Genomic DNA, 27,386 nt, shown 5'->3' on the forward strand with positions numbered 1-27,386 from the left:
CCCCGACACTCACCTCCTCCCCTCTGCCCCATCGCCTCCTCCCGGGCCCCGCGGCAGGCCCCAGGAGCACTCGGCCCGGCAAGGCCCGGCCCTCGCACCACACGCCCGTGCCCCGAGGTCGCGACACCGACGGCCCCAGCGCCAGCCCAGCTGGCAGGGTCCGCAGCCGCGGGCAGGCCGCGTTGGGCAGCAACCCGGCATCGGCGGGGAACAGGCCGGCGCTGGGCCGCTCCGCGCCGGCGGAACGCCGCGGAGGGGCGGCAGGCGCACCCGGACGGCGTCCCGCGGAGAGCGGGGCGGTGCTCCCCTGCCGGGGCCGCGCTTCCGGCGGGCGGCGGATGCCGACGGGCGGTTGGCAGGCTGGTGGCCAGGTGGTGGCAGCAAGAGCGGCGGCAGGTACCGGCGGCAGGTACCGGCGGCGGGCTGGGCGTGGTGGTCGGGGAGGGTAGCCAGGCCCTTCGTGCTCCAGCGGAGTCCGGGGCGGGCCGCGGGGCCCCGGCGGTGCTGGGGCGGGGCCGGGGCCCAGTGGCGGGGCTGGAGCTGAGCGGGAGGGCCAAGGCTGGGCCGGCGTTCCCGGCCCTTCTGCCCGCGTGTTGTCTCCGGCCGTGAGGCGGCTCTTTCTGCGGCAGGCGGCGAGCCCCGCCCGGCCTAGAGGAGGCTGCGAGGCGCGGCGGGCAAGGACTGCCCGGTGAAGCACTACGAGGAGACCACGGGCTCGGAGTCCGCGGAGTTGTAGTTGCTTCTTCGGTGTTGACGGTACAGCGATTGCTGGAGCTAGGGCGCGGGGCCGGGCCGGATCGGGCTCTAGCACTTGCTGCTGGCTTGTCCTGTTGCATGCTATTCTGACAGGCAGCTGGGATGTGCTGTGGGGGTTCGGGGTTCTCTTGTGACAGTGCGAGCAGCAAATCCTTGAGTCTCTTATCTGAATCTTGAGGTTGGCTCTGAATTGTCACAGGAGCGAGAGAGAATCAGAGGTAAGATGGAGAGAAGCAGGAAGGGGAGTATGGATTGAGCTCTGCAGGGCCGTGCGTGCCCCTGCTTCTCCACGCGTGTGCTGAATGGATCCCGCTCAGCACTGATCGCAGGCTCTGTACTTGGTGCTACAGTTCTCAGAGAGAAAGCAAAGCTCAGCTCTTTTGCTCTCAGACCCTGCAGAGAACCCCCGAGGGGAGATTGATTGCTATCTGGAATGGATTTTCAGCGAGCTTGGAGATGGCCTTCAGCAAAGTGTTTAAGGTGACTGGAGAAGGAAGGCTGCTCATGTTAGAAGCTGTTACAATAATGACAGGCCAAAGAGTTTCTCCAAGCAATAGCGTGTCTGCTCTGAGTTAGCTGGTGGCTGTGAGACAATCAAAGACAATTTGCTCTTGATCCTTTAATTCCTTCAGAGTGATACTGAGGTAATGATGCTTTTGGTGGTATCATCAGTCTTGATGTGAGGGAAGACTTGAAGTAGACTTCCTTAGTGATTCTCAGTCCTGGACCTCATTCACATGAGTGCTTTGAAAGTTTGCTGCTAAGTAACTGCTTCCTGTTTTTGCATTTGCTAGATATTAAAACTACAGCAAGGTGCAGGGACATGATTGATGTGTACTGAAAAAGAGACATTTTTGCAAGTGAAGTGGTACTGGGAGGAGATGCAGGTGTCAGCAGAGCCAGAAAAATAATACAGCTACCCTGGAACTGGGATTTCTTGGGGTCTGAGCATTCCTCATTAATTGGGCAAGGAAGAGGAGGCCACTTGGATTTTGTAATTCTCGCCTGTGTGTAAGTACAGGTCTGGGGCATGGCAATACATACATGGACTTACTTTGCTACGTAGATTTACTTCTGAATTAATAGCACATCTGGGAGAAAAACAGGAAAAGGAAACTGCCAAATGGGTGCAGCTGAGAAATAAAGTGATGGAGACTGGAACTGCATTTTAAAAAGCAATCTGTGTGAACAGCAGCTACCAAGATTTGGTAGCTGTTAAGTGAAGTGTCTTCTTTAGGTGATTTCTGTTGGGATCTTCTGTAAGGAGTTTGTGTGGGAATTGTGTTTGAAAGGGCTGGGGTTTCTCCCCTTCAGCAGAATATGCTGTTCTCCAGCACATCTCTCTGCTATCAAAAGAGTCATTTTTTATTAGATGGCAAGTGTTCAGGTCAACCATCGTAGGTGCAGAAAACATACTTGGAAAGATGTAAACAGATGGCTCTGTGGAGGGTGGCAATTAGTAAATGCTTCTGATGTCAAATGTGGTTCTTTAGTTTTTAAATCTTTGAGTAAGCTTTTTGCTTTTTTAAGTCCAGCTATGTTGTTTTTCTTACCTTATGAGTGGCTATGCACAGGGTGTGTCACTCGTGTCTTGTCGTGAATTTGTTCTAAAATAAGTGGGGCTCTTAAATTGTGTTAAGTCTGGTGTAATGCTGGGTTTTAACGACTGTATTATAGAATCACACAACATTAGGGGCTGGAAGAGACATTGAGAGATCATCTAGTCCAACCTTCCTGCCAGAGCAGGATCACTTAGAGCAGGTCGCACAGACATGTGTCCAGGCAGGTTTTGAATGTCTCCAGTGAAGGGGACTTCACAGTCTCTCTGGGCAGCCTGTTGCTGTGTTTTGCCACCCCCACAGTGAAAAAAAAAAGCCTTATGTTTATGTGGAACCTCCTGTGCTCCAGCTTGCACCTGTTGCTCCTTGTCCTGTCGTTGGACATCACTGAGGAGAGCCTGGCTCTGTCCTCCCTAGAGTCTCCCTTCACATCTTTATAAACATGAATGTGGTCACCTCTCAGTCTCCTCTTCTCCAAGCTAAAGAGCCCCAGCTCCCTCAGCCTTTCCTCATAAGGTAGATGTTCCACTCCCTTAACCACCTCTGTCACTCTGTGCTGGGCTCTTTCATAGAATCATAGAATCAACCAGGTTGGAAGAGACCTCCAAGATCATCCAGTCCAACCTATCCCCCAGCCCTATCCAGTAAACTAGACCATGGCACTATGTGCCTTATCCAGTCTTTTCTTGAAGACCTCCAGGGATGGTGACTCCACCACCTCCCTGGGCAGCCCATTCCAATGGCAATAACTTTCTCTGTGAAGAACTTCCTCCTAACATCCAGCCTATACCTCCCCCTGCATAACTTGAGACTGTGTCTCTTGTACTGTTACAGATGGACTTTCTCTTCACAGTATCACAGTATCACAGTATTATTAGGATTGGAAGAGAACTCACAGATCATCAAGTCCAACCCTTTACCTCAGACCTCACCTTCAGTGACAGGTCCTGCTTACAGGTAATTTTCGAGTATGCAGGGAAAATCTCATGCACATATCCCCTAAGATCTCCAGGTTACATCTTAACTCCAGGTCTTTCCTTCCCAGTGCCTGCTAGTTTCCAGGTATTTAGAGGATTCTGTTTCTCTAAGCTGTTATAGAGTTACCTGATGTGAGATCCCATGCTTTTGTCTTTTGTGCTGTTGGGAAAGGACTGGGGAAAATTCTTAAAATAATCTTCTAGGGAGCTGCAGTCTGGCTCACAAGAAGGATCTGAAATCTGAGACTTCTGATCCTCTTTCCATTAGCATTTCTGCCATGGAGCCCTAGCCTAGAGCCAAGGGATGGAGCTGCTTGCCTGGCTGTGAAAAGCATGTGGAAGTAACTGGGGAGTCTGGTCTGCCTTGCCATGGGATGAGAAAGGTTTTGGCAAGAGAAGTGTCCACTAGGCCATTTTTTCTGGCATGGAACTGTAACAGTCCTACTAGCAACTTCCTTCTTCGACATGGTGCTATAGTAGGGTTCAATTCACACCTAAGGGGAAATCCTTCAGTGCTCTCTAATGACCAGCTCTTCTGCCTTCCATCAAGTGCTGCATATTGACTGTGAAACCAAGTTGTGAACCATGTAGGGACATGTGAGGACACTTGGTGTTTGCTGGTCCTATGGCAGTACTGTCCCTGCTATGCCGGGAGGTTTGGATTTGGTCCCTAAGCACTTCAGGACCTTGCTTTGGGGACACTATAGCTACTAGGCATCCCCAAGAATCGCATATGCAAGACATCTCAGTGAAAGGCATCAGCTGGACACAGGTCCTCTGTCCCCACCAGGGCTGGGAAGGCCCTGGGAGCTGGAAGTGACAAGTGGCTGTCATGGGGGGTTGTGCATTCTTCCTCAGCCTGGGGTGCTGGGTTGTGGGGCTGCTGAGCTGCAGTGGGAGATGCTTTAAGCACACTGATTCATAAGAGTTGGTGTCTAGTGTTACCATAGGAATTGGATCAGCTGCTAGGGGTGGAGAGTCCTTGCCCTTGGCTCTGCTGCTGCTTGGTTCCAGCGTGAGGTCATGGTGCAAGAGAATTTGATTTCCTGCTCCTTGTCCTTTCAAGATCAGAGAAGGTCAGGCAGCTATCAGCCTGAAGGGGATGGAGGGCAGGGAATGATGTTGCTTGGGTCTGTGCTTGGCTGCAGTGGTCAGACTGTGTGTTTGCCTTGCTGTCTTGGTGATCCACTGCTCATGTATGTCCTGCTCTTTCATATTTCAGAAAACCTAGTTAGCAATAGCTCCCAGCACTTTGGGAGCCCAAGGGAGATGAAATCTGGTTGTTAACTGACAAGCAGCAGCAGCAAAGGGAGGACAGGAAAGAATAAATATGGAGTGATCCAGAGGGATGGAAAAAAACACTAAATATCCTATTTCCTGTACTCTCAAAATGCAGCTCCAAACTTGGTCATGGGTGTTGCTCAGAGAATGGACATGATACCTTCCAGTGCCCAGTCTCACAAGTTTTGTTCTCTGTGTTTGGTGTCCAAGTGTCTGTTTCATCGTCTTCTCTGGATAAATATACTCAAGCTATAGGGATGGAATTTGCAAAACATCATTGCCCTCCTCCATTCTGCTAAAGGGCATAGCTTTGCTGCAAGTACAGTCTTTCCACACAAAGGCCTTGTGCCTCCTCTGGTCATCTTTGAACCGTTTGCTCTCCTCATAATGCAAAACAGGCATAAGCTTGTCTGACAAACAGCATTACAGAGCGCTTTGCTAATGCAAGATGTGATTTTGTTTTGCTACAGTTCTTCTTGGCTTCATGCCTGTTGACCAGTGCATTACTGTCTGTGAAGTTTGTGTGAGCAATCCAGATCTATGTACTTGTGCTTTCCAGTGCCTTCTTGCCTGCAGGATACTAGAGGAAAACATGTTTCCTAGGGATTGTCTCTAAGAATTAGCACCCTTAGGAAGTCCTGTATGCTGTGCTAGCTCAGCCCGCATTTGGTATATCTTCTGCTCCAAGTGAGTGTGAAATATTTGCAAGCAGCAGCAAGTACAGCTCTCTGCTTCTTGGACCCTCTGAATTCTTCAGTCTCCTCACTGCTGTGGCACACTTGGTGAAAAATGCTCACTCTAGCAATATGGCTTTAATTTATAGAGATGATTCACTGCTGCTTGCAGAAAGGATTTGATGGGCGATGCTGAAAGGAGATGAGTGTTTTATGTGTATTGTTCTCTCTGTATTAGCCTATAAAATCTTGTCTTAAGGAGCTGTTCGCTTCTGTGTTCAGATCCTAGCACAGTGAAGCACCCATTTCAGTGCTGATGAAAGCTTTGGCCCTCCCTTATGGGAAGGAGTGGGGGTGATTGCTGGGACAGCTTGCAGCACTGAGCCAGCTGTGGAAAGAGCTGGGCTTTGTGCCAGTACTTCAGAGGGAGGGGGAGCTCAGAGATGGTACAGTGAGTGTATCAGGCTGGTGTAGGCTGTCATCTTCCTTGGTGTCTGTGCTGCTGCTCCTGTTGTTTGAGAGAAACTACTCTGTACAGAGCTGTAGTCAAACGTAGACTCACTTAGAGGGTTGGCTCAGGCTTCTGATGGCCTTTTGATAGCAACTGATGTGCAAGACCGTGATATGTCAAATGATCTGACATATGTCCGTGCTCCTGGAATGGAGGAAGAGTTTTGCTGCCTGTGTTAATGGGGAGGGGAAGTATGGTCTCTGGATAAGTAAAAAGAAGGGAGGTTTCGGGCAAAATCCGTGAGAATGGGGAGAGCCGTTATGGGGAGGTAAATTTGTGATCTCTGTCTCACCTACCAATCTCTGCAGTTCTCCTTCTAGACAAAAGTAAACTGCAAATTTGGGGATCATGGCCACAGACCCACTTACGGAGCTTCAGGATGACTTGAACTTGGATGATACCAACCAGTCCCTCAGCCAGCTCAAACTGACCTCCATAGATGACAAGAGCTGGCCAGCAGATGAAGCCCCTGCTTTTCCCAGATCAGGTAAGTATCCTACTTGTTTGGGTTCTGGATTAAAAAGATGTTTGTTTTGCAGCATTGTGATTATGTCTACATAGTCAGAGAGCCCTAGCTCCATTTGAAAGCTTTATAGACACATTAATCTTACACCACACCCGAGTAAAGTAGCCCTGTCATTGAACAGAACTGAAAGGCTCAGAGCAGTCTCACGTCCTGTGGCTGACTGCACTTTGGTGCTGACGGTACAGACATGCTGTAAGTCTTTGCGTGTCCTCTCTTGTGGTCTGTTGCAAGATAGTCTGGTCTTCCTGAGCAGAAGAGTCTTGAACTTCCGTGTAGAGGTGAGGCTGAAGATCCAAGTTGTTTCTCTGAAATCCTCTGTCATGAGACTGCTGCCCAAAGAGGGAAATCAGCTCAAGGGCATACAGAGTGGCCTTCTATCGAGACACACTGACCCATTTTTTTCTCATCCCTCTACTCTATTGTACCCCTCACCAAGGTGCTCCAGATTCCTTCTTCTAATTGCTTGTTCCTTGTGTTTGTGCAGAAGACTGCAAAGGCTCCCCTGAGCTGGTCACTCACCTACAATGGGATGATCCCTACTATGATATCGCCAGGCACCACATTGTGGAAGTAGCAGGTAATGGTCTTTCTGTTTTCTCTCTTTGCAGCTGGGCTGAGGAGGGGTCTTTCTCATGGGAGTTGGAGCTGCTGTATGCCAAACCCAAGTGGCAATAACAGTTGGCATTGTAAAGGGAGGGAGCACCGCACTTCTTGAATGTTTGTCATATCTGTAACTGTCCATTGCCCTCCGTGAAACTTGCATTTATTTTTGGCTTCTGCTGTCGTGATTATAGCAGGACTTGGTTACTTTTGCTGAATTCTTTTAGATGTGGCTCTTATCTGTATCTTGAGTACAAAATGTATTTTTTGTGTGATAGTGACATAGTATTTGCCTCATTATGCAGTACAGCTGCAAGTTCCTCAGTGCGGCAATCTACAGCAGGTCTCGCATCTGAATGGCCACAGTTTGCCATCCTGCTCAGAAATAGGATTTACAGCAATTTGCAGTAGGGGGAGTAGGCCCATGGCCCACTGAGAGGAAAGACCTGATCATTCAGGGTTTGAGCATTTGGATCTTCTCTGTGTCTTATCCATATTATTTTTAATTACACTAACCCTTGGTGTTTTACTGATGGAGCCTCCATAAGAGTTTTGGAGGTGGTTTTTAGGTTGCTGTGGTAAATCTGAGGGAAGGGTAATCCCAGTTTGTCTCACATTCCTCACTGAAGAATAAAATAATTACTTCTTCAACCTGTTGTGACTTGATTCACACTTCCACCTTGATTATCTGTGGTCATCTCCTACTCCTCCCATTGCCATTTCTCTGTGCCTTGGTCCCTGTACCACATGTGAATGTGCACCAAAGCTGAGGGACAAGATGGAGTCCTGACTCACTCAGAGTTGCTCTGCAGCAGTGTTTGACCACAGAGAAAAGATTCTCAGGTACTTAACTTGGTAAGAGTTGTCCTGACATTCTCTTCTGGGTTTTCTTCTAGAATGGGCTTTCCTTTTGCTATTCCCTCCTGTAACATCTTTTTGTGAACAAAATTAAAATGGCAAACTCAAAAGCTTGCTGTCCTTTGTCTCCTGTGTTCCTCTGGCTGCCCAGGTTGACAAGGTAGATGTTTAGCGTTTGGACCATTACATCTTATAGGTTTGCCACCAGTGCTTTCATTTGCAAATGTGTTGCTAACCTCCTTTTCCGTGGGACTGGGGTTTGTAGAGGTCTACATCATAGTCTCCCTGCTGCTGCTGGAAGTGGGAAGGAACAGATGTGTGAACTCCACCTTTTCGGTGATAGTAGCTAGAATATTTGGAGTGAGAATGGCAGGAGGTACTGGTGTTTCTGGACTCTGGGGGCTGGTGAGTTAAATTATACTGTTTACTTCACACAAGTGCTTAGCAGAGAGTTTAGATCAGAGAGGTTGATAAGACTGGAATGTCTTCCCAAACCAAGGGAGTACTCTGTGTGCTGCCTCCTGAAGTAAGCAGTATCTTTCTAAAGGAGTTCTGTAGGTAACATGGTGGTGTTTTCTCCCAGGCTCTCTGGATGGAGTGTCACTCCAGTGGAGGTGTGTCTCAGTGCTTGGTGGAATGCAGCCTTTGACACTTTGTCTAGGGTATCAAATAAAGAATTCTCTAACTTCCTGAAAGGATTTCAGGCGTTGTGATGGCTGACGGGGAGGTGTGCCTGGTTTCTGAAAGAGAGCTCTTCAATCAGTGTTTCTGGTGAGCTCTCTGTCCCTGTTGTGTCTCTGTATAGTGCAGAAGCAACTCAGAGAAGCTTCTGTGTTGGCTGCCTCTGGGGAGGTTTTACCAGTAGCTGGTTTCTCTGACAACCTGTGATGGTCCTGCACACAGAGCATGATTCAAAGCCTTTCTTGGCATTGGAAGAGCTAATAGCACAGCTCCAGATTTGCTGCCTCATAGTGTCTGTCTTACTGGTATCTCACCTGGAAGCAGAATTTTTGAAGTTGATCAAAAGGGCCTGAGAAGTAATGTGAGCTCTGAGGATGAAGCTGCTTGTTCAGTTGTATTGGTCAGTAATTAATAATGTTAACTATTTGGAGGATCAAACAGGGCAGTGTGCTTTGGGCTGTGGTAGGAGGCAAATAATCTGGGAAAATCTGGAAAAATCCTATTAGAAGTAGCCTGGAGAATCAAAATCTCACTGGAGGATTAATATGAAACTATTTGGGTCTTGCTCTACTTAAAAGCTGTGCTTGTCAGCATCTCCAGGTGTGATGAATATTTACCATGCTGAGCCTGAAACAAAATAACTTCCCCTCAGTTTTCTGGAGCAGCAGATCAAGGGTAGTTTTTTCCATTCTGCTGCTTTATGAGCTTTCTCTTCAGCGTCCCTCAGTGTTCATAGCAGAAAGTATATGGGAAACTCTGTTCCTGCCTTCCCTGAAATCATTCTGGGATGATGCTGCTATTTTGAGAGAAAAGCAGAAGGCTGGTTCCCATCCTCAGGCTGCACTCCATGACCCCAGGGTTACCCTGTGTAATCAGAAAAGTAATTTCTTCTTTTGGGATGAGTACACAATGTTAATAACTTACTAAAAGCCCAGTTTTGATGGCAGAAAGTTACCACACTTATGGCCTAGCTGACTTTAAATTCTGGTTCAGTTCAATCTGGTCTGAAGAGGGCAAATAATATTGAAAAAAACATTCTTCAGTTTGCTAGAAAAGAGAATGGGTTTGGGTTTCTCTTTTCCTGGAGACTCTTCTCCCTTCCCTGTTCTCCTCTCTCTTCTGGGAACTGAGATGTTGCTGAAAGAAGCTGCCCATGGGGAAGGAGCAGATGTGTAATTGCTGTGCTGTGCGGTGGTGTGTCGCAGGGAGATGGCAGCAAAAGGCATCCAGGCTGCAATTCAGAGGAGTACTGTGGCATTGCTGTGAATCAGAACAATTTCTTTTGGGGAGACTTTCTTTTGATTCTGGGATTCTATGCTTTTCTGAGTGGAGGAGATGATGCTCTGCCTATCCTTTCAGACTTACATTAAGGTGTGTGTTTATGGAGTTTTTTACATGGGCTCTGGAGAGGTCTCTGCATGGTCGGGCTCTTCTTGACCATGACTTCCTCTTTTTGTGAGCACTTTATCAGAGAAATGAATCTTTTCATGTGGCTGGAAGCTGGAGCAGAGGTGGCTTAATTTCACTGCACAAACTACTTCTGTGGGGTTTTCCCTCACTCATACCACATTGTGTTTAGAGGACTTGCAAGCTTCTGGTTGAAGGCTGTTGAGGAATTGTCCCAAAACTTGTGTTACCTTTATAAGTGTCTGTATCCTCCTGGTATTTCTGATATGGCAAAGGTGCTGTTTCCATCTCCTTTGGGGTTGAGGCAGACCAAGGTAGGGTAATCTTGGCCTTGAATTTCAGCAGAGGCGGAATTACAAGAACATAACAGATGATCAATAACAGTCTGAAGGAGGTCTCTGGAAATGGCAGTGCCTGATGGAAACCTTCATTCTTCTTCTCAGTCCAAAATGCTGGTCTTGCCTTTGTGGTCAGCATGCCATCTTGTAGCTGAGAGGCGCATCAGCATTCTCATTTTCCATGTGAACTGGCTTTCTTCACTGTGGAATAAGAAAGCTGAGGCTTAACTTATGATTGGCATATGAATTCTCTACCACTTTGGAGGGTAGAAGTTGGTGTAGCAGGTGTCAGGAGAGTGGCCTGTTTACTTCAGCTATATAGTCCTTGCCCTGTCACTGCAAAGCTTTGCTGGGGCTTAGAGCCAGTTTATGTGGGAAATCTGCTCCTTCACATCATTGGTTGGCAGTCTGCAGGGCTGCCTTCACAGAGGAAGCATGATGCTGGTGTTCATGAGACCTGTGACTGAAGTGGGAAGGAAGATGGAGAGCTGAGGTTGTACCTTCTTGTGTGTTACTAGATTGAAAGTGCAGTTTCAGCAAGGGAATCTTTTTTCTGTGGTGAATCTGGTACCAACCTTACCTGAAAAGCATTGTGGATGGCTGTTGGCTGCAGGTGCAGAAGTTGTAACCAGCAGCGATGATTTCCTGTTGGTGATTGACAGGAGGAGGTAAAGTCACTCTTGGAGCACTGGTAGCTGTAGTTTCACTAAGCAGACAGAGGTAGAAGTTGCAGTCAAAACCTGACTTGAGAGCACATTGCAGTGTATCTTTGGTGGCTAGTGAGCACAGCAAAGGCCTCTAGTAACAAAGGTCCTTTTCCTTTCCAGTATGATAGGTTATTATTGGCTGCACTACTGCAGGGTCCCTTGTTTCTGCTGCTTTTTCCATGTAGTTTCTGGCTTGGGCTTTTTTTTTCTTTTATTTTCTTTTTTTTTTTATGAGAATGAGTATTTGTGTGATGTGAAATGATGAGTTGCTTCTGTCAAATTTGGCCCATCCACAACAAGGCCAGTTTGTGCACCATGTTGTGACATGTGAGACCAAGGGAATGAAGAGCTTCTCAGGGATTCTTATTTTCTAAGGGTGACAAAGGGAATGGAGGGTTTCTTTCTAGAACCCTGCTCAGCTTGTGCTGCTGTCTTATTGTGCTCATATGGGTCTGAAAGTGATGGAAAAGGGCTGGCCATGACAATAAATTACTTCATAGACCTTTCCCTGCCCAGAGAAACTTTTCTTCTTTTTTCTAATTAGCAGTTTATTACTTTTTTAAATTCAAAATCCACTTCATTTTTTTTTCTTAAGCTACAGGTATCCTGGGAGAGCCTAACTTGTCCCTATCTCCAGCTTATTATTGAAATTTAGCTTCTTGCAAAACAGTCTGTTAGCCACGTTGTTCATATGATATAGTGCCCTTCTCTATACACTTCTGAAGCTGTTCAGTGGACCTTGGCATTCAGAACTAGTTGTATGTAATCCTTTTAAAATTGTCTGCATGGTAGTTCCCATTTTGGTGGTCAAATAAGTGTAACAGCAAGGGTCAGAAATTTGACAATGATTGTACAGAGTTAGCTGCAAATTCATGAGAGAGATTCGGGAATCATGAGTTGCTCTTACTGCCCCTAACTGTTAGAGGGGAGCGTGGGGGAAAGATGAACTGGAAGGAGCTTGACCTCTGTGGCAGCAACTAAATGCGTCCCAGTGGCAGTTTGGATTTGGCAGAGTGGCAGCTCTGAGCTTTGTACTCAATAATACTTTCTTGGAAAGAGTGAGAAACTTGGCTTTGCTATAACTTTGTTTCTGTTCCTCCAGACCAGGGTGCACTTGATGGGGCTCAACCAGGTAGGTAGACCTTTTGTGGCATTAACATTTGGTGCTGTAGCTCATGGTATTCCTTTAGCATGACTGTGGCCTGTAGCTGGACTGTCTCAGGGGAGCCCAAACTTTGCTCAGCCTTAGGCTGCATTGGCAACTTTTTGAGAGTCCAAAGGCTGCACAAAATTGTTATCTGAGCGCTGCACCTCTGTCTCAGGCACAGCAGAATCATCTGAGCCAAATTTGGTGAGTGGGCTTTACTTTGGGCACTTTCGGGCTCTTGGTTCTCGGTGTAAATCCTGTTCTTCTTCTGTAATGATGATGGCCTGCTTGGACCAGTTCAGTTTGAACTCAGATTTACCTCATTGTCATGTGTGTTTTGGAAGTTCATCCTTGGATTACTTTTTGTTCCTTCCTAAGATCTGCTTCTGTACTAAGCAGCTGGCACTTAAACTGGATTCCCCTGCTGAAAGCAGCTGTTATCTATTTCTTTTCCATCTGGCTGCAGAGACTTTGTGTTTCAATGACTTGCTTTTCATTCTAGCCTGGAGCTGTGCTAGACTGCTCTGTGCTTGCTGAGCATTTGTTAATGCTCTCTGAACTTCAGGCCTAAGCCTTAAGAATTTGACTGCCAGTGTTTCCACTTGGTGTAGGTGAAAACTTCTTTTGATGTGACATTCTTTCCGCTGTTTTTGAACAGCAGGCCTTCACAGGGTCCATGGCCATGCCTATCCTCTGCCTCTTTGGGGGGGCTTTTCTCCCCTGTTTGTTGTGCCCTCAGGCATCCTCCTGGTTTCCATTCTTTAATCTGACTCTCCAGTGTATTTTCTGTTGGTTAGAACTGTAGTCACCTGGTGAGGTGTCATGATTCTGGAAGTGTGTGGATATTGGGAATATCTAGGTGAAAGATAGCATATATTAAAATATTTATGTCTTGAGCTCCTTATTCTTCTTTTTCTGAGGGGCTGAATCTACTTTGGCATTCAACAGGCAACTACTAGACTTAAACACTGCCCAGTTGTGTCATAAGTTTGGCAGGAACCTGAAATTACATTAGAGAAGTGTTTTGCTGACAGTGGCCCAAATACACATCCAAAGTTGTGAAATGTGTGGTAGTGTTCCAAAATGATGTTGTGGTGTCTTCTCCTTGACCATGAACTCTGTTAACTTTGCTGTTTCACCAGTAACACTAGCTTTTGGTAGCAGGTTTCATCCATTTGCATTCTCTCAGTGTCAGAGTTCTAGGATGGTCCCATTTGAATCTTTCATCGAGGTGATCCTCACCTGAGGATACCTGGTGAAGACAGAAATGAACAAGGTCCTTGGGCTGCAGTTGTGCAGCCAATGAGTAGTATGGCAACCTCTAATCACAGCATAGAGGCTAACAGATGTATTTAAAGAGAAATGCCTAGCAGGATTGGCAAGGCAAACATGTATTTGCCTTGTTGGTCATAGAGATTCATTTTAGGAGAGTCTTGTCTGAGGACAGTACTGCTACCTGGGTTTGAATTTATGCTCTGATACATTTGCATAGTTGCAGATTTCAATCTGAAACATTAGCCTTGGTATTTAAATTTCTGTCCTATTAGAAGTATGGTCCTGCACTAATGGCTTGGAACCACAGCAGTGATCTTCCTTCGCCTTTGTCTCAGATGTGCGCTGGAAATCCTGCTTGTTGAGTGAGCTGAAAAACTGAGTTTGGACCTTAAGAACACAATGTTCAGGAGAATTAGGATGTCCATCAGTGCTACATCTCTTTGGTGAGCAGCAGTCTTAACTGGGGAGACTTTACATATTGGCTGCTCTCTTGCTCTTTGGTGTTAACTATATCAATTACGTCTTGTAGGGAAGTAGCTTAGTTCCAGTGTAGATCAAAAGTATTTCTTGTGTATGAACTTGCTCACAAAGGTATGCATGGTGTTGGGGTGCTCCGTGACTACTGATGGTCTGTAATTGCTTCTCTGGTTTGTTAACTATTGAGCATTCCTCCTCTGGGAGAGGTAGGAGACAGCCCCAGAAGCTAAATGATTACTTCATGGTCTTTAGTTGTGTTCAGTGGAAACTTCATCAATTTGCAGTTGCAAACAAGATGAAAACCTAGATACATAAGATGCTAATCTTGCAAACAGAAAGACAAATGATACAAGAGATGGATCATCTGGGAAAAGTACATAAAAGTTTTGGAGGCAGACGGGCCACCTGCGGGCAGATTCCTTCTAACAGCCAAGAATGCATGGAAAGGGCTTTAGGTTCTTGTTTATAAGTGGGAACAACTGATTGTTCAGCTTTGATGCTGGGTTTTGAATTTTGTCATGTCTGGAGGAACCAGACTGGTTTGATGTCAGGTGAAAACAAGATTGGTAGTTGGTTGTTTTGAAAGTGTCCATGTTGGCAGGTCAAGCTCAGTGTGACAAAGCAACCCAGAACTCAGTAATGGGCATGCTGGTTCCTGTGTAGTCTCATGTATACATTCAATCTCATTTGGAAGACAAAATAGGCCACTCCTTTCTCAGTCATCCAGGAGACTGTAGATTTTCTTTTGGTGTACTTGGCCTTGGAAATTATCCAGGGGAAAAATGAAGTCTCCCCTCTGGCAGACTCATGGCTTGTCCATTTTTTCTTTACCAGCGATCCCAGACCATTTCACCAAGACTGTATAAACAGTGAGATAACTTTGCATAGCCCCTGCCATAAACTTTATGTCATTCCAGAGAAAGCTGTTTGCACTATATGGTCCCTGACGTGTGACTTGTCAGGTCTGGGAATCCGTGCCTAGGAACCTCAGCTGAGTGTGTGGCCACCTACAACATGGTGCTGTACTGCAGTTCTTCACAACCAAGGCCTACCTTGATCAAGCTTGCTGGCGCTCAGACCATCCACTCTGGTGTGAAATGCAGCCTCTCAGTTTAGTATCTATTCTGACTTCAGCACAGAGATGTTATCTGCAAAGATCTGTAGTCCTTTCTAAGCATTCTCTTCTATCGCTACAAAACTCAACAGATTCTCTGATGCTGCCATCTCTTCTTGCTGCTCTGTGTAGACAGGACCCTTTGTCGTCCAAATGGAGACATACAAGTGGCTCTAGACTTGTGGAAAGAGTCACAACATACCATATTCTCTGCCCAGGACTTTGTAGCCTGCACCTTGGTTTGATAGACAGCTCTGAAGCTCATAGCAAGTTACTAAGAAAGTCCGGGCTAGGCAGAGAGTGGGCTACCATGGGATATGCAATGTGATGTTGGTCTTGTGGCCTGGCTGTGACTGTATCTGGTTGCTCCAGATGAGCCTTGCATCACTCTCTCCCAGCCCTGCATTCTGGGCCATGCATCCTCCCCAGTCGCCTGCATGTGAATGTCAATGTGATAGCCTATGCCACCCCTTTCCTGGTCTGTACCTAGTGCTGCCTCCATGTCCCTAGCTTTTGTAGAGGTTCTGGCTCATTGTGCATCAGTAAATTCTGTCTCTTGTGTTGTCTGATGACTGACTTGAAAATGGAGCTTGTGAGGGAAAAATTAAATGTGAAAAAGTAACAAGAGAATCTGTAGAAGAGGGATGGTGACATCTCAATATTGGATGGTGTATGTGGGTTCTCTGATGCCATTTGCAGCCCCAAGTGGTCATCTGTTACTAATGGGCTGTATTCCCAGGACCCTCAGGCTTGCTGTTCTGGAGTTCAGTTTGAGGTCTCAGTTGCCGTTCAGCAGGTGTAACCAGGAGATATTTGAGGGCAAAGGTGAGAAAATGCCTGCATGCTCTGCATATTGTAAATCAGTGCTGGGAAGAGGAGATATTTTGAGAGGAATCATTTCATCTCCACTGGTGCTGGAAAGCAAGTCATCCTTCTAGAAATGGATTGGGTGGTGTGTCTGGTAGAGAAGCAGACTTTTGCTCAAACTCCATGTCCACAAGATTTGTGACCTGATTCTTACTTTCTAAATCTTTCCATTCCCCTAGCATGTCTGCTAATCTTGTCCAGGCCCATCTGCTCAAGGTTTGTTCATGGGTCTGAGAGCTGGGCAGAAGTCCACTGATGTATGAAGACTTGCTTTGGAGAAAACTTGGCTTGCTGCCACTGGTGGAGGCTGGGAGTGTCCTCCCCAGGATGAGGGTGCTTTGTGGGTCATTTGGTTCCAGTGTGATGAGAGCCATTTTCTGCTGGGTTTTTACACGGAATGCTTTGTTGTTCTGCACTTTGCAGCTCCTTCCAGCTCAGGCTGGAAAAATCTGTGGATGGAAAATCTAGGAAACAGTGAACAGCTTGTTCTGCAATCCCCCTGGAGAATTCAGCAGCTCTACTTAGTCCATCTATAGAAGAGGCTTATGATGATGCATGCTTCCTATCTCTGGGATGTGGCTGGGTCTGCCTTGTTTCTAGAAATTTCTTGGTTTTCAGGGTAGAGTATGAAATGGCTTTGTTCTGTGTGCAGAATTAAGCTTCAGTTGAAGCAAGAATTGAACCAGACCACAAGCAGTTAGTCTGGGATTGTGTGCAGGCTGGAAGGAGCAGTTATTGTGCCTGGGAGGAGCAGTTTTCCCTCTACCTCCCTGGGAGCAGGGTCAGGAGGAGCAGTGCCCAGGAGCAGCACTGCAGGTTTAATGCTTTGAGCACTCTGCTTTGTGTTTGAGGCCTCTATCCCCATGTGCCCCAGAGCACTCTGGCTTCCAATCCCTCCTCTTCATTCAAGGCTGGAGCATGGGCTCTGCTCTCCATTCACGTGGCGTTGAGGTTTTTGCTTCCATACAGGCCTGTGGTAACTCTACTGAAAATTAGGTCTAAATTTGCTGGCAGCTTTGGCAATCCAAACTTCTGCCTTGTGGCGATTTCCTGTCCTCTGTTTACCCCTTGCTGCCAAGACCACAGTGTAGTCCTCCAAGTCCATGTAATCTCTGGCATTTCATCTGCAGGTGATGACAAATATGGAAGGAAAGTAATTTTGTTCAGCGCCTGCCGGATGCCCCCAAGTCATCAGCTTGATCACGTCAAACTGCTGGGGTAAGTAGTGTCTTAGGAGGCTGCTGTTAACTTCTGGAGCCTCATGTAATTCCAAGGTTCTGAGTTCCCAGGTCTAGGGCTATGTGCAGTAGCTTCTTCTGGACGTGTCGTCCCAGAGTGGCTACCATCATTGCCAGGGAGGCACACAAAAACAAGTCCCAGAGGGTCAAAGAGCCTCTCTGTGTCACAGCATGTGATGAAATCAGCAGTTATCTCTTCTTAGGTACCTGAAATTCACACTGGACCAGTATGTGGAGAGTGATTACACGCTGGTGTACCTGCACCATGGCCTCACCAGTGAAAACAAACCATCCCTGAGCTGGCTGCGGGATGCCTACAGGGAGTTTGATCGCAAGTGAGTAAGCCTGCAGCAAACGAGGATGTATGCAGCATGTAGCCTAACATAGATCTTTCCTAGGATCCCATGTAGCTTGGTGATCATAGCTGGCAACCCCTTTTTTGTGCTGCTGATGGAGGTGGGCTGGTTTTTAATGGAGGCTGAATCATGGGGTAAAAAGCTCCTTCTGTACGTACATCCTTTAGGCCAACAGGCAAGCAGCAAATCCAGGAGCTAGTGCAAGAGTGTCAACCCTATGGTGAAATTGTTGCTTCCTGGTGAGGCTGCTCACTGCTTCTGGGTTAATTTTGGAATATGGTAGGGCGTGCCCTTAGGCTGCTGAGTGGCCTGACACAACTATGAAGCATGGGAGAGGAAGGCCATGAGTGCTGGAGAGTGGTGAGTCTCCATGCAAAAGGAATAGAGCACCCAGAGTGCCTTAATCTTGTGGAAAGGTTGATTCCTTTGCTTAAAGTGCAGCTCATCCTTACTTACCTTCTCTTGGCAGGTACAAAAAGAACATCAAAGCCTTATATATTGTGCACCCAACCGTGTTCATCAAGACCCTGCTGATTCTCTTCAAGCCTCTGATCAGGTAGAAAGCACTGTAGGAGGCTCACCCACAACCTCACACTGCAGGGCTATAATGGGGTACTCTTGGTAGGGTACAAGCTGAGGCCAGCTTGCCTCACCTCTCACTTGAGAGTCGCTCACCTTATGCTGTTTCCTCCTGTTTCTGACCCCAGAAATACTCAGACACGAGAAATGTTTCTTTGGAAACTTGCAGAGTTTTCAGCTTTGTGCTGCTCTTTCTATCCAGCCAAGCAGAAGTACAGGTTGCAGGCTCTGCTAATAATGACAAAGGAGCTCAAATGGCACTAGAATGGACTGCCCAGGGAGATGGTGGAGTCACCATCCCTGGAGGTCTTTAAGAAAAGATTGGATGTGGCACTTGGTGGCATGGTTTAGCTGATGTTGTGATGTTGGGTCATAGGCTGGACTTGATGATTTTGGAGGTCTTTTCCAGCCTCAGTGATCCTGTGGTTCTGTAAAGTGAGAGCATCAGTCTAAATTACATTTTATTTGTTGTGTTGATGCTGAAACCCTAACTCTAAAATAACTGAACCCAAAACTTTCTCCAGCCTGTTGTGGATTTAGGGAGGAGAAACCAAAACTTTCTCCAGCCTGCTGTTGGATTTAGGGAGTCTGCTGCTTCTAGGGTTTCTGATGTGACTTGGAAAGTCTTGGCATCTCTTGGTGAAATACAAGGAGTTGGAGAGCCATGTGGGCACCATCTCTGCTGCTCAGCCATACCTGCTCCTTTGGCCCGTTGATATTTCTTGCAAGCCTTTGCTCTCCTTACCTGTTAGAAGCCTGCTCTGATGCTGCATTTCCTGATTTCTCATGTTCCTACTTTTGTTTTTCAGCTTTAAGTTTGGACGGAAGATTTTTTATGTGAACTTCCTTAGTGAGCTGGAGGAGTATGTGAAGCTGGAGCAGCTGGGGATCCCAAATCAAGTGCTGAAGTGAGAGTGGTGCCTGTGTCCCATTTGCTTAGGGCTCTGGGAGAGGGGACTTTTCTGGAGGAGTAGCAAGGGGAGAAAGAGATTGTTCCACTCCAGCAGTAGTTTTGGAGGGAGTGGTGACAACTTGCCTTAAAGACTGTATTGTTTCTTTCAGTGTTTCTTTCAATGCTTCTTCCCATTTTCAGCCTCAGTGCCCAGTTCTGTCCTTTAGTTAAAAGTCCTCCTCCAGTGGATAATTAATCCTGCCTCTTCCTTTTGCCCCTTAGGGGCTTTCTGCAAGCTGCTGACTTTAACGCTGACCTGGAGCTCTGGTGCCTGTCTGCTGTTTGGGCATGTGCTTTGCTCACTCAGCACAATTCCGCTTCTCTTTCAAGACCCAGTCTTGGTCTTACCAGATTGATTCCCTGTCCGTCACACACACATGCAGTTGTCTCATCACAAGCAGTGCTATCCTGTCCTTCATCCTCAAGTCCTCCAGCTCCTGATTCCAGATAGACATTCCTTTCTCTCTGCTTTTTTCTGGCAGATGTTTCTTCTTGTTGCCCCTGTACTTCAGAGTGGCCTGTCCTGTCTTTGCATAGATGGGGAATCAACTGTGCTGGGCTTGGAACTGATACCAGTGGGTGTGTAGTGAGTGTTGTGTTCATGCTATTTTAAGAGGTGGAGTAGGTTTTTACTAGTCTGTGTTTTGCTGCAGGTATGATGAGTATCTGAGATCCCTGCAGAAACCTTCACAAGCGCCCCAGAAGCCAACACCCCCACGCCCACCACTGCCAAACCAGCAGTTTGGAGTCTCGCTCCAGCAGTGAGTGTCTTTGGATTGTGTTGCTTTTGCCCTGACTTGATTGATATGAGGTCACTGTATTTAGAACTGCACAGCAGCAAGGGTGGCTGTAAAATTTCTTGCAGCTCAGACTGCCTGCAGAGCTTTAATCATTCTTCCAAGGAGCTCTGCGCTCATATCCAGATCCTGACGCAGTTCAGTTCCACCCTCTTGATCCCCTGGCTAGATTGTACCTAAATGAGGATGAGATTGTTTCTGCAGCTACAGGTCACTAAGAATGCAGCACAATAAGGGCCATGGAGACAGCTTTGTGCCACTAGAAATTTCCTTTAAGCAAAGAAAGTCTGTAGGAGGTTGACAGAGGTGTCTTTAAGGGTTATGCTGTTTTGATTGAGCACTGCTACAGATTTATTACTTTTTTTCCCCATATCATAAATTGTATTTCAAAACTGTTTCTATTCACCCTCATACTGATGCCCACCCCCCACTCCTACATGGTGGCAGAGGCAAACACAGACACTGCTAAGGGCTAGTGATACTGGCCAAGGGTTGAAGCTATTTTTAACTTTGGGTGGGTTTTATTTGTTTTGTTTTTCCCTCATTGAGGAATGAGGAGGAACCTCAACCTGTTAAACCACTGAGTTGAAATATCCTCTGTAACTGGAGTGAGGTGGGTAAATTTATCCCATGTATTTTTCTCTCATGTGTCATCTTTTTTCTGCCCTTATTCCTATGGGAAGGGAAAAAAGAAGCTTAACCCTTTCCACCCCACTCATAACTAGCAGCCTGACCTTCTGTGAAGGTCTTTGCCCTGCCATCTACAAGCTATAGTTTTTGCAGAAGACAGTGATGTACTAATGAGCTTGTCTTTGCTCAGATGAATTATGTAGCATGATGGGTGAAGAGGAGAGGATGGAGCAATGGCTGAGCCAAGGCCTGTGATAGCAAGATCCTATGTGGTAGAGCTTGTGTGGGCAACATCCAAGACTCAGGGGCTGCCTGCAAGGCAGGGAGGCCCAGTGATTTGTAACCTTTTGTCTCTCCCAGGCTCAGAGAGAAGAGCCCTGATCAGTCTCCTGTTCCCCTGGTGATCAGAGACACCATCACTCATTTGCAGGAGCATGGTAAGTGTTCAGTGGAGTGCAGCCTGTCTTAATTCCATGTCAGTAGCCTCTCTTCCACCCGAGTACTCATGCAGTGTGTGAGAAGATAAAGAACAGCGGTCTAGAATGAGGTGTAAAGGCTTGAACTAGGCAAGTTAGCTTTCAAGAGAGCTTGTGCAGGGCTTAGGAGACCTCATTTCTCTAGTTGTCCATACTCCCACTTGTCTAAGAGTAGCAAAAGTGCTCCTTGTATCCTTTGCGTAGTATTGGAAGCAGGAAGAATTGCCACACTGAGAAAGGGACTTGCTGACATCTGCCTGAACACCCCCTAACTTGGGTTTCTGATAAAGACCACCATTTTTAGAGTCTATCACATGGCTGATCTTTGCTCTCCATCTGCTCCAACTTCACAGCTCTTACCACAGAGGGGATTTTCCGGAGATCAGCAAATACACAGGTTGTCAGGGAGGTACAGCAAAAGTACAACATGGGTAAGTGTCCAAATCCAGCAGAGCCACTCTCATTCCACAGAGATTGTTGTCCAACTGGAACTGTGTTGGAACTAATCCATCATGGCTCTTCTCTTTCTCTGCTGGGCTTCTAGGTGAGGTCCTGTCAGGGTATAACCTGAGCTGCAAGGGTAGAGCATCTGATACTTCTGCTGCGTGGAAAGCATGTTGCTTCCCACTCACATTCTCCTCGTGCCCTTTTCCTTCCTGAAAACATCCCTCTTTCTCAGGATGGCATGTACCATTTTAGTCTGGTTGTACTGGAGGGGCTGGAGATGACCAAGAGGAAATAGGTCATCTCTTTCATTTGATGATTTCTAAAGATGGAGTGCTGAATTCAGCAGTGCTTTGCATATGCTTTTGGGCCACGTTTCTGCTAGAAGATGTGGTGCTTCAGTACTCTCTCAGTGTTCTTGAAAATACTGCTGCCCTGGCTCTGCATTCTGATTGCCATTCTTTGTCTGGAGGGAGGACTTGCTTTGGCCAGTGAGCACTGAGTCTCTGCTCTACTGTCTCAGGTGTGCCTGTAGATTTCCAGCAGTACGAAGATGTCCACCTCCCTGCTGTGATTCTCAAGACCTTCTTGAGAGAGCTACCTGAGCCTCTCCTCACTTTTGACCTCTACAGCCATGTTGTCAGCTTCCAGAGTGAGTTCTAACAAGAGTTTGCTACTCCTTGAATGTTGCACTGGCCAAAGGCAAAGATATCTTGGGGGTGGGGAACAGCCCTATTCCTGCATGGGATACCCTATGACTGCAAACAGGGCTTCCATCAGGATGGGTGCTGGGGATTCCTGATGGATCTGCCTGTCCTGTCTTAATTTTCAGATGTGGAGGAGGTGGATCGTGTGGATGTTGTTCGCAAAACACTCCAGACTCTGCCAGAAGAAAACTACCAAGTGCTCCGTGTACTGACAGCCTTTCTGGTGCAGGTGAGCTGCTCCCAAGGTGGGCAGTCGAATTCTACTTCAGTTGCCAGTGCCTTGCATCAGCTTTTTAACTGCCTGCACTCTCTTTTCCTTTGAGAGCAAATTAGTCTCAAGCTAGGAAATGAACTTCTGTCCTTGTTATATGAAGAATGATCATGATGAGCCAGCTAAGCAGTTGCTTCTCATAACACTGAGAGAGGTGCAGGCAAGCATTAAGCCTCTGAGGTCTGTACCAGGGAAGCTGAAGGCAACCCAGGGAGGAAGTATCTGGCTGCAAAATATCTAAGTGGGAGATGAGACTAGAAGATCTGCCCTAGAGAGCTTTCTGCTTCCAGGAAAGCCACTGCAAGGCTTTTGTAGCAAGAGGGAAGGTCATGTTTTGAGTGATGATCTGGGCTCTAGACATATTAGCTGACAGTGTTCTTGGGCTTAGCACCATGATATGGCCTGATAGTTAAGCCATAGTGGCAAATATGTTTCCCTCAGCCATCTTTTGGCATTGAGCTTCCAGCTTCTATCCTGCCATCTGCCCTTGGGAGTCTGTCAGCTCTGGCTTTGGGGAGGGTAGGGGATAGCAGCTGTGTTGTTCTGTAGGATTCACAGTGGTCTTTTTTCCTTTCCACTTAGGTGTCTGCTCACAGTGACAGAAACAAGATGACAAGCACCAACCTGGCAGTTGTGTTTGGCCCAAATCTGCTGTGGGCCAAAGATGTGGCCATCACCTTAAAAGCCATCAACCCCATCAATACCTTTACCAAGTTCCTGCTGGACCACCAGAAGGAGCTATTTGAGGATGTGGAGGCCTGAATCCAGGCCAGTCCACACCAGCACACTGTGCCCACCTTCCCACTTCCCTCCCCACCTTGTCTTCGAGCTGTGACCAAGCTGTCTCCAGTAGAAGGGGACCATTGATCCTCTGGGTGATGAGCAGAGTGAGGGCTGTGGAGATGGTGGAGAAAGTGTGTAAGTGAGCAAGCGAGAGACCTGCTGCTCTGGATGGGGAGGGGAGCTGGTCTATCAGCTGCCGAGTGGAATCCTAACCCACCTGCCAGTCTGTACAGCTCCTCCAGGGCTCATCACTAGTCTACTGCCCTATCAGAGACCTGCCTTCCTTTCCTTCTTCCCTTACATGCAGTTGTTCTGCCCTCCTGGTCCCTTCCTCAGTAGAGATATTTTTGATTTAGCTCCCAGCAGCCTCAGCTCACCCTTCGTGCCTCAGCTGGGCTGCCTGGGCTGGGGCAGGCTTGCTGGGTTTTGTGGCAGAGATGTTGTTGCTGTGAGTGCCATCTCAGCATTGAATATGCATCTTGCCTTTCCCCTGAGGCACCTGAAGCAGAGAAGGGAGCCAGGCAGCCCTCGTGCCTCAGGTGGCAGCATGTCCTTCACTTGCAAACAGCACTCCAGATACTGTGGTTTTGGCAGGCAAGTGAAGGGCAGGCTCCTGGCACGTGGGCTGGATGAGCTGACAGTCTTCAAAATAAGGAAGCTGAATTTAGCCCAAATCTCTGGAGCCACCCACTCCAGGCAGTGTTCAGTGTTTGCTGAGGTCTAGTGGGTGAGGTGCCTCCTATAGTTACCCAGCCCAGGCGTCTTTGTCCCTCTAGCAGCATTTTCAGCCTGGCTGGGAAGGTTCATGCTAGACCTGGCTGTGTGTGGGAGGCTGCCTGGAGCCCTCTGACTGCTGGTGAGTCCGATTGGCAGGGAACATAAGTGCCCTGGTGGCACTGAGCTGCTGAACACTATGAGGATCGCCCCCTTGCCCTGTGGCAGCAGCAGAAGGCCTCTTGTCCTCAGGCAGGTGGATCTGTGCTGACTGCCTTGGCTAGCTGTCTTTTTGAGCAGAACTTTCCCCAGCACAGTGTGATGGAGAGCATGGCCTCGAGGGAAGGTCTAGGGACTGAGGCTAAGCCTCATCCTGAAGTGCACCAGCCCTGGATTACAAATTTTTCCCCAGGTGCCTAGCACTGATGTGCCAAAGCTGTGAAGGAACAGCTGTTCCATGCCTTTGTCCTGTTTCCTCTTGGTTCATGCCTTCCTCCCATCCTGCCATGGAAGCCTAGTCAGATGCATCCTCTGTGCTCTGGGCATGACTAGAGACATCAAGTTGTCTGCAAGGTAGGCTCAGAGCAGGGTGGGCCTGGCACCCTTCCAAAGCAGCTGCAGTATTGTTAGGGCATCACTGCTGGTGTTCAGTTGCAGCATTCCTGTCACCTGAGCTAAAAGAGACCCTTCTTAGCCCGGGCCTGGAGGGTGTTAGTAGCCTTACTTTGCTGTTGTGTTCTATCTTTATAGCTTGTGTCCTGTGTGCCTGGGCTGTATCTGGCCACAGGGACAAATCTTTTGGACCAAGCAGAACTACCTTTAAATAAGTTACTGAAGGCTAAATAGAATTTGCTGTTTCATGGTATTTTAGCCTGCCTTTAAACATTGACCAGTGGTTGGTGCCTGAGTTGTGATCGAAAGAAGGAACTACAGAAATCTCTCGTTTTACTGAGCTCTGGAGTGGGGGTGGGCATGAACATAGGCAGCTCTGTGGGGCAGGGCAGGTCCAGCCAGCTGGCTTGGAGGAGGCACAGCAACATGTGAGTGGGAAGTGTGAGGAAGAAACTGAACAGTACTAGGACTGGAACACGAGATGCTCTAGAGAGGGCTGGGTCTGATCCCTTTAGATATTGGGGAACTTTGCCCTGTGAAGGCTTCCAGGTTGCTTTGTCTCCCTGTTTTACAAGCTGGAGTTTTCCGTTTGTCCGGAGTGTGAATTGTTTCATCCTGAACAGTTCACAGCAGTTAAGTTTTGGGGGTAGAGAAACTCAGCTCCTGATTCACCTCTGATGTCTGCTGGAATAAGTTGGCGGGGCTGATGGTGTGGGTGAGTAATCCGGGAAGGACAGCGTGGAGAGAGGTGCACTCGCACCAGTGTTTGTTCTAAGGGGCAAGACTTTCTGGGCAGCCTGGGAGCAGCGTGGAGGCTGAGTGAGCCCAGTGCCAGCCCCTCTGTCCCAGCAGACCGCAGGAAGGACCAGGCAGGGCTCCATGCTCTGGCTGTAGCTAGCACTGGCCTTGCTGGTATGCCCCTGGAGGAAAGGCAAAGCCCAGCTAACAGCCCCTGGGGCAAACGAGCCCTAGGTTGGCAACCTGGAATGGCAAGTACCTGTGTGTGGGCTGCGAGGCCTTGGCCCTGCATGCAGTCCCAGGTCCCTGGGGCTTGCAGCATGTTCCAGCCCTGCAGAGCAGCAGGGACCAGCCCTTGCCCAATGCCAGCAGAGCAGTGCTGGAGGAGCTTAGCTCCTCTGCAGAGGGAGAGCAGGGGTTGCTGCAAGTGTCCATGTTCCAGCTGGATTTTTTTCAGTGGGTGCTTTACTTTTTTAACGTTTCCTTTTTTTAAGTGAATTTTTAAAATCGTTCCTTTTTTTTCCCCAAACAAACCGGAGCCTGGTGTATGCCCTGCAGGCAGGGGAAAAAGCCTGCTCCACTTGAGTGCCTGTGGGGAGCAGATCTGGAGGGTGTTCAGGAAGCTGCTACTGCTCATGGTGGGAAAGTGCTCTCAAAACCTGGAAGGGACCCAGTGTAAATACGCCCTTTCCTCTGCTACTCCTCATGCTGGAGCTGCTGGGGCCCTGGAGCAGGCACAGTAACCAGGGTTGCTCTTGCTTCTGCAGTCTGCTCTTCTAAACGCCTTGTATTGAAATACCCCTCTGTGACTTCTGCAAGGAACGGGCCTCAGCCTGCCTGCAGCCTGTGCTGGGTGGGTGGCCACCAGAGCCTGCCCCTGCCAGCCCAGGGGGTTAAATTCCCTCCTCACCTGGTCAGCCTGCTCACACAGCGAGGCGAGCGCTGGCTGGGCTGGGTGCCTGCCAAGCACAGGGGTAGGGGAGCAGCATCGGATTAGGGTGCTGGTCTTTGCTGGTTTTCTCCTTGCTGTAGAGCTGCCCAGGCGTCTCCTCCTTGGCTCGTCTTTCAGGTTAGCTGTTAGCCATTCTCCCTGTGGAGCTACTTCAAATGGACGTCAGCCTGCCGCTTTTTAGCACGTAGACCATTCCCCTCTGCTAAGCCTCCTCCTGTCTTCATGGCCTCTAATTGCTCCCTGGCCCGAGCTGTGTACCGATTGGAGAGCTTTTGGGTGGTGCAGGGCGGGGCTGGGGCCATCTGAATGCTTTGTGGCAATGCTTGCTAATTTGAGAGAAAGCTGAGGGCCCCTTTGGTCCCCGGTTCCTCCTTTAAGCACGGGGGCTCCTGTGCAAAAGTGTTGGCTTTGTGTTTGTTGCTGATGTTCTCTGCCTTCGTTTCTGTTGATGTTGATCAGGTGCAGGGCTGGGGTTCTCATGGTTCACACTGTTTATTTCCGCCTAATCTGCACCAATCTTAAATTTCACAGTTTGCACTTTTTGTATTTCAATAAAAATCGAAATGTAATCCCAGCTCCAAGTTGTGTCTGTCGAGTGGCAGAGCTGTGGCAGTTCCAGAAGCAGAACTGAAGCCAGCTATGTTGCCAACCACAGCCATGCACAGAGCGAGGGAAGTGAGTATGAAATGCCTCTTCTGAAAGTAACTCTGAGAAGAAAGACTCATCTGCAGGAGCCTCAGGCTGGAACCAGAATGCAAGCAAAAGTGAAGTACTGCAAGTTTGGCTCTTTCCTGAACAGAGCTGGACTTCCATGTTACCATCACAGAGCAGCCCTGTGGAAAGGACTTGGGGTTCCTGGTGGATGAGAAGCTGGACACGAGCAGACAGTGTGTGCTTGCAGCCCAGAAGGCAAGTCGTATCCCGGGCTGCATCAAAAGAAGCATGGCCAGCAGATCCAGAGGTGATTCTGCCACTTTGCTCCGCTCTGGTGAGACCTCACCTGGAGTACTGCATACAGTTGGAGCCTTCAATATAGGAAGGATATGGACTTGATGGAGTGGGTCCAGAGGAGGGCCATGAAAATGACCAGAGGGTTGGAGCAGCTCTGATGAGGACAAGCTGAGGGAGCCGGGGGTGTTCCGTTTGGAGAGGAGGTGGCTCCGGGGCACCTAATAGCAGCCTGCCAGTATCTGAAGGGGCCTACAGGAAGGATGGAGAGAAGCTGTTTACAAAGGCCTGCAGTGACAGGACGAGGGGCAGTGGGTTGAAGCCTGAGAAGAGCAGATTTAGATTGGATGTTAGGAACAAGTGCTGCAACAGGTTGCCCAGGTTGGTGACTGAGGCCCCTTCCATGATCGACATTCAAGGTGAGGCTTGATGGG

The 27,386-nt window shown here is 48.2% G+C and overlaps 1 protein-coding gene across 4 annotated transcripts; it reads left to right on the forward strand.

Moving 5' to 3' along the window:
* The first annotated feature begins 327 nt into the window (after window positions 1-327).
* Window positions 328-26,573, forward strand: ARHGAP1 (Rho GTPase activating protein 1). Of its 4 annotated transcripts, none has more exons than XM_064145271.1 (14): window positions 328-409; window positions 6,067-6,245; window positions 6,769-6,861; window positions 11,978-12,007; window positions 16,886-16,973; window positions 17,197-17,328; window positions 17,819-17,905; window positions 18,738-18,836; window positions 19,534-19,641; window positions 20,668-20,744; window positions 21,137-21,214; window positions 21,751-21,879; window positions 22,060-22,163; window positions 22,788-26,573. In XM_064145271.1, the coding sequence occupies exons 2-14, from the start codon at window positions 6,107-6,109 to the stop codon at window positions 22,965-22,967; spliced, it is 1,344 nt and encodes a 447-aa protein (XP_064001341.1). In that variant the 5' UTR covers window positions 328-409; window positions 6,067-6,106; the 3' UTR covers window positions 22,968-26,573. The 4 variants fall into 4 exon arrangements, with proteins under 4 accessions (XP_064001341.1, XP_064001351.1, XP_064001367.1 ...); XM_064145281.1 differs by having other exon boundaries at window positions 328-396; XM_064145289.1 differs by lacking the exon at window positions 328-409 and adding an exon at window positions 654-756.
* The last annotated feature ends 813 nt before the right edge of the window (window positions 26,574-27,386 follow it).

This window comes from Pogoniulus pusillus, chromosome 1 (genome assembly GCF_015220805.1).
Source record: "Pogoniulus pusillus isolate bPogPus1 chromosome 1, bPogPus1.pri, whole genome shotgun sequence".
Taxonomy (NCBI): domain Eukaryota; kingdom Metazoa; phylum Chordata; class Aves; order Piciformes; family Lybiidae; genus Pogoniulus; species Pogoniulus pusillus.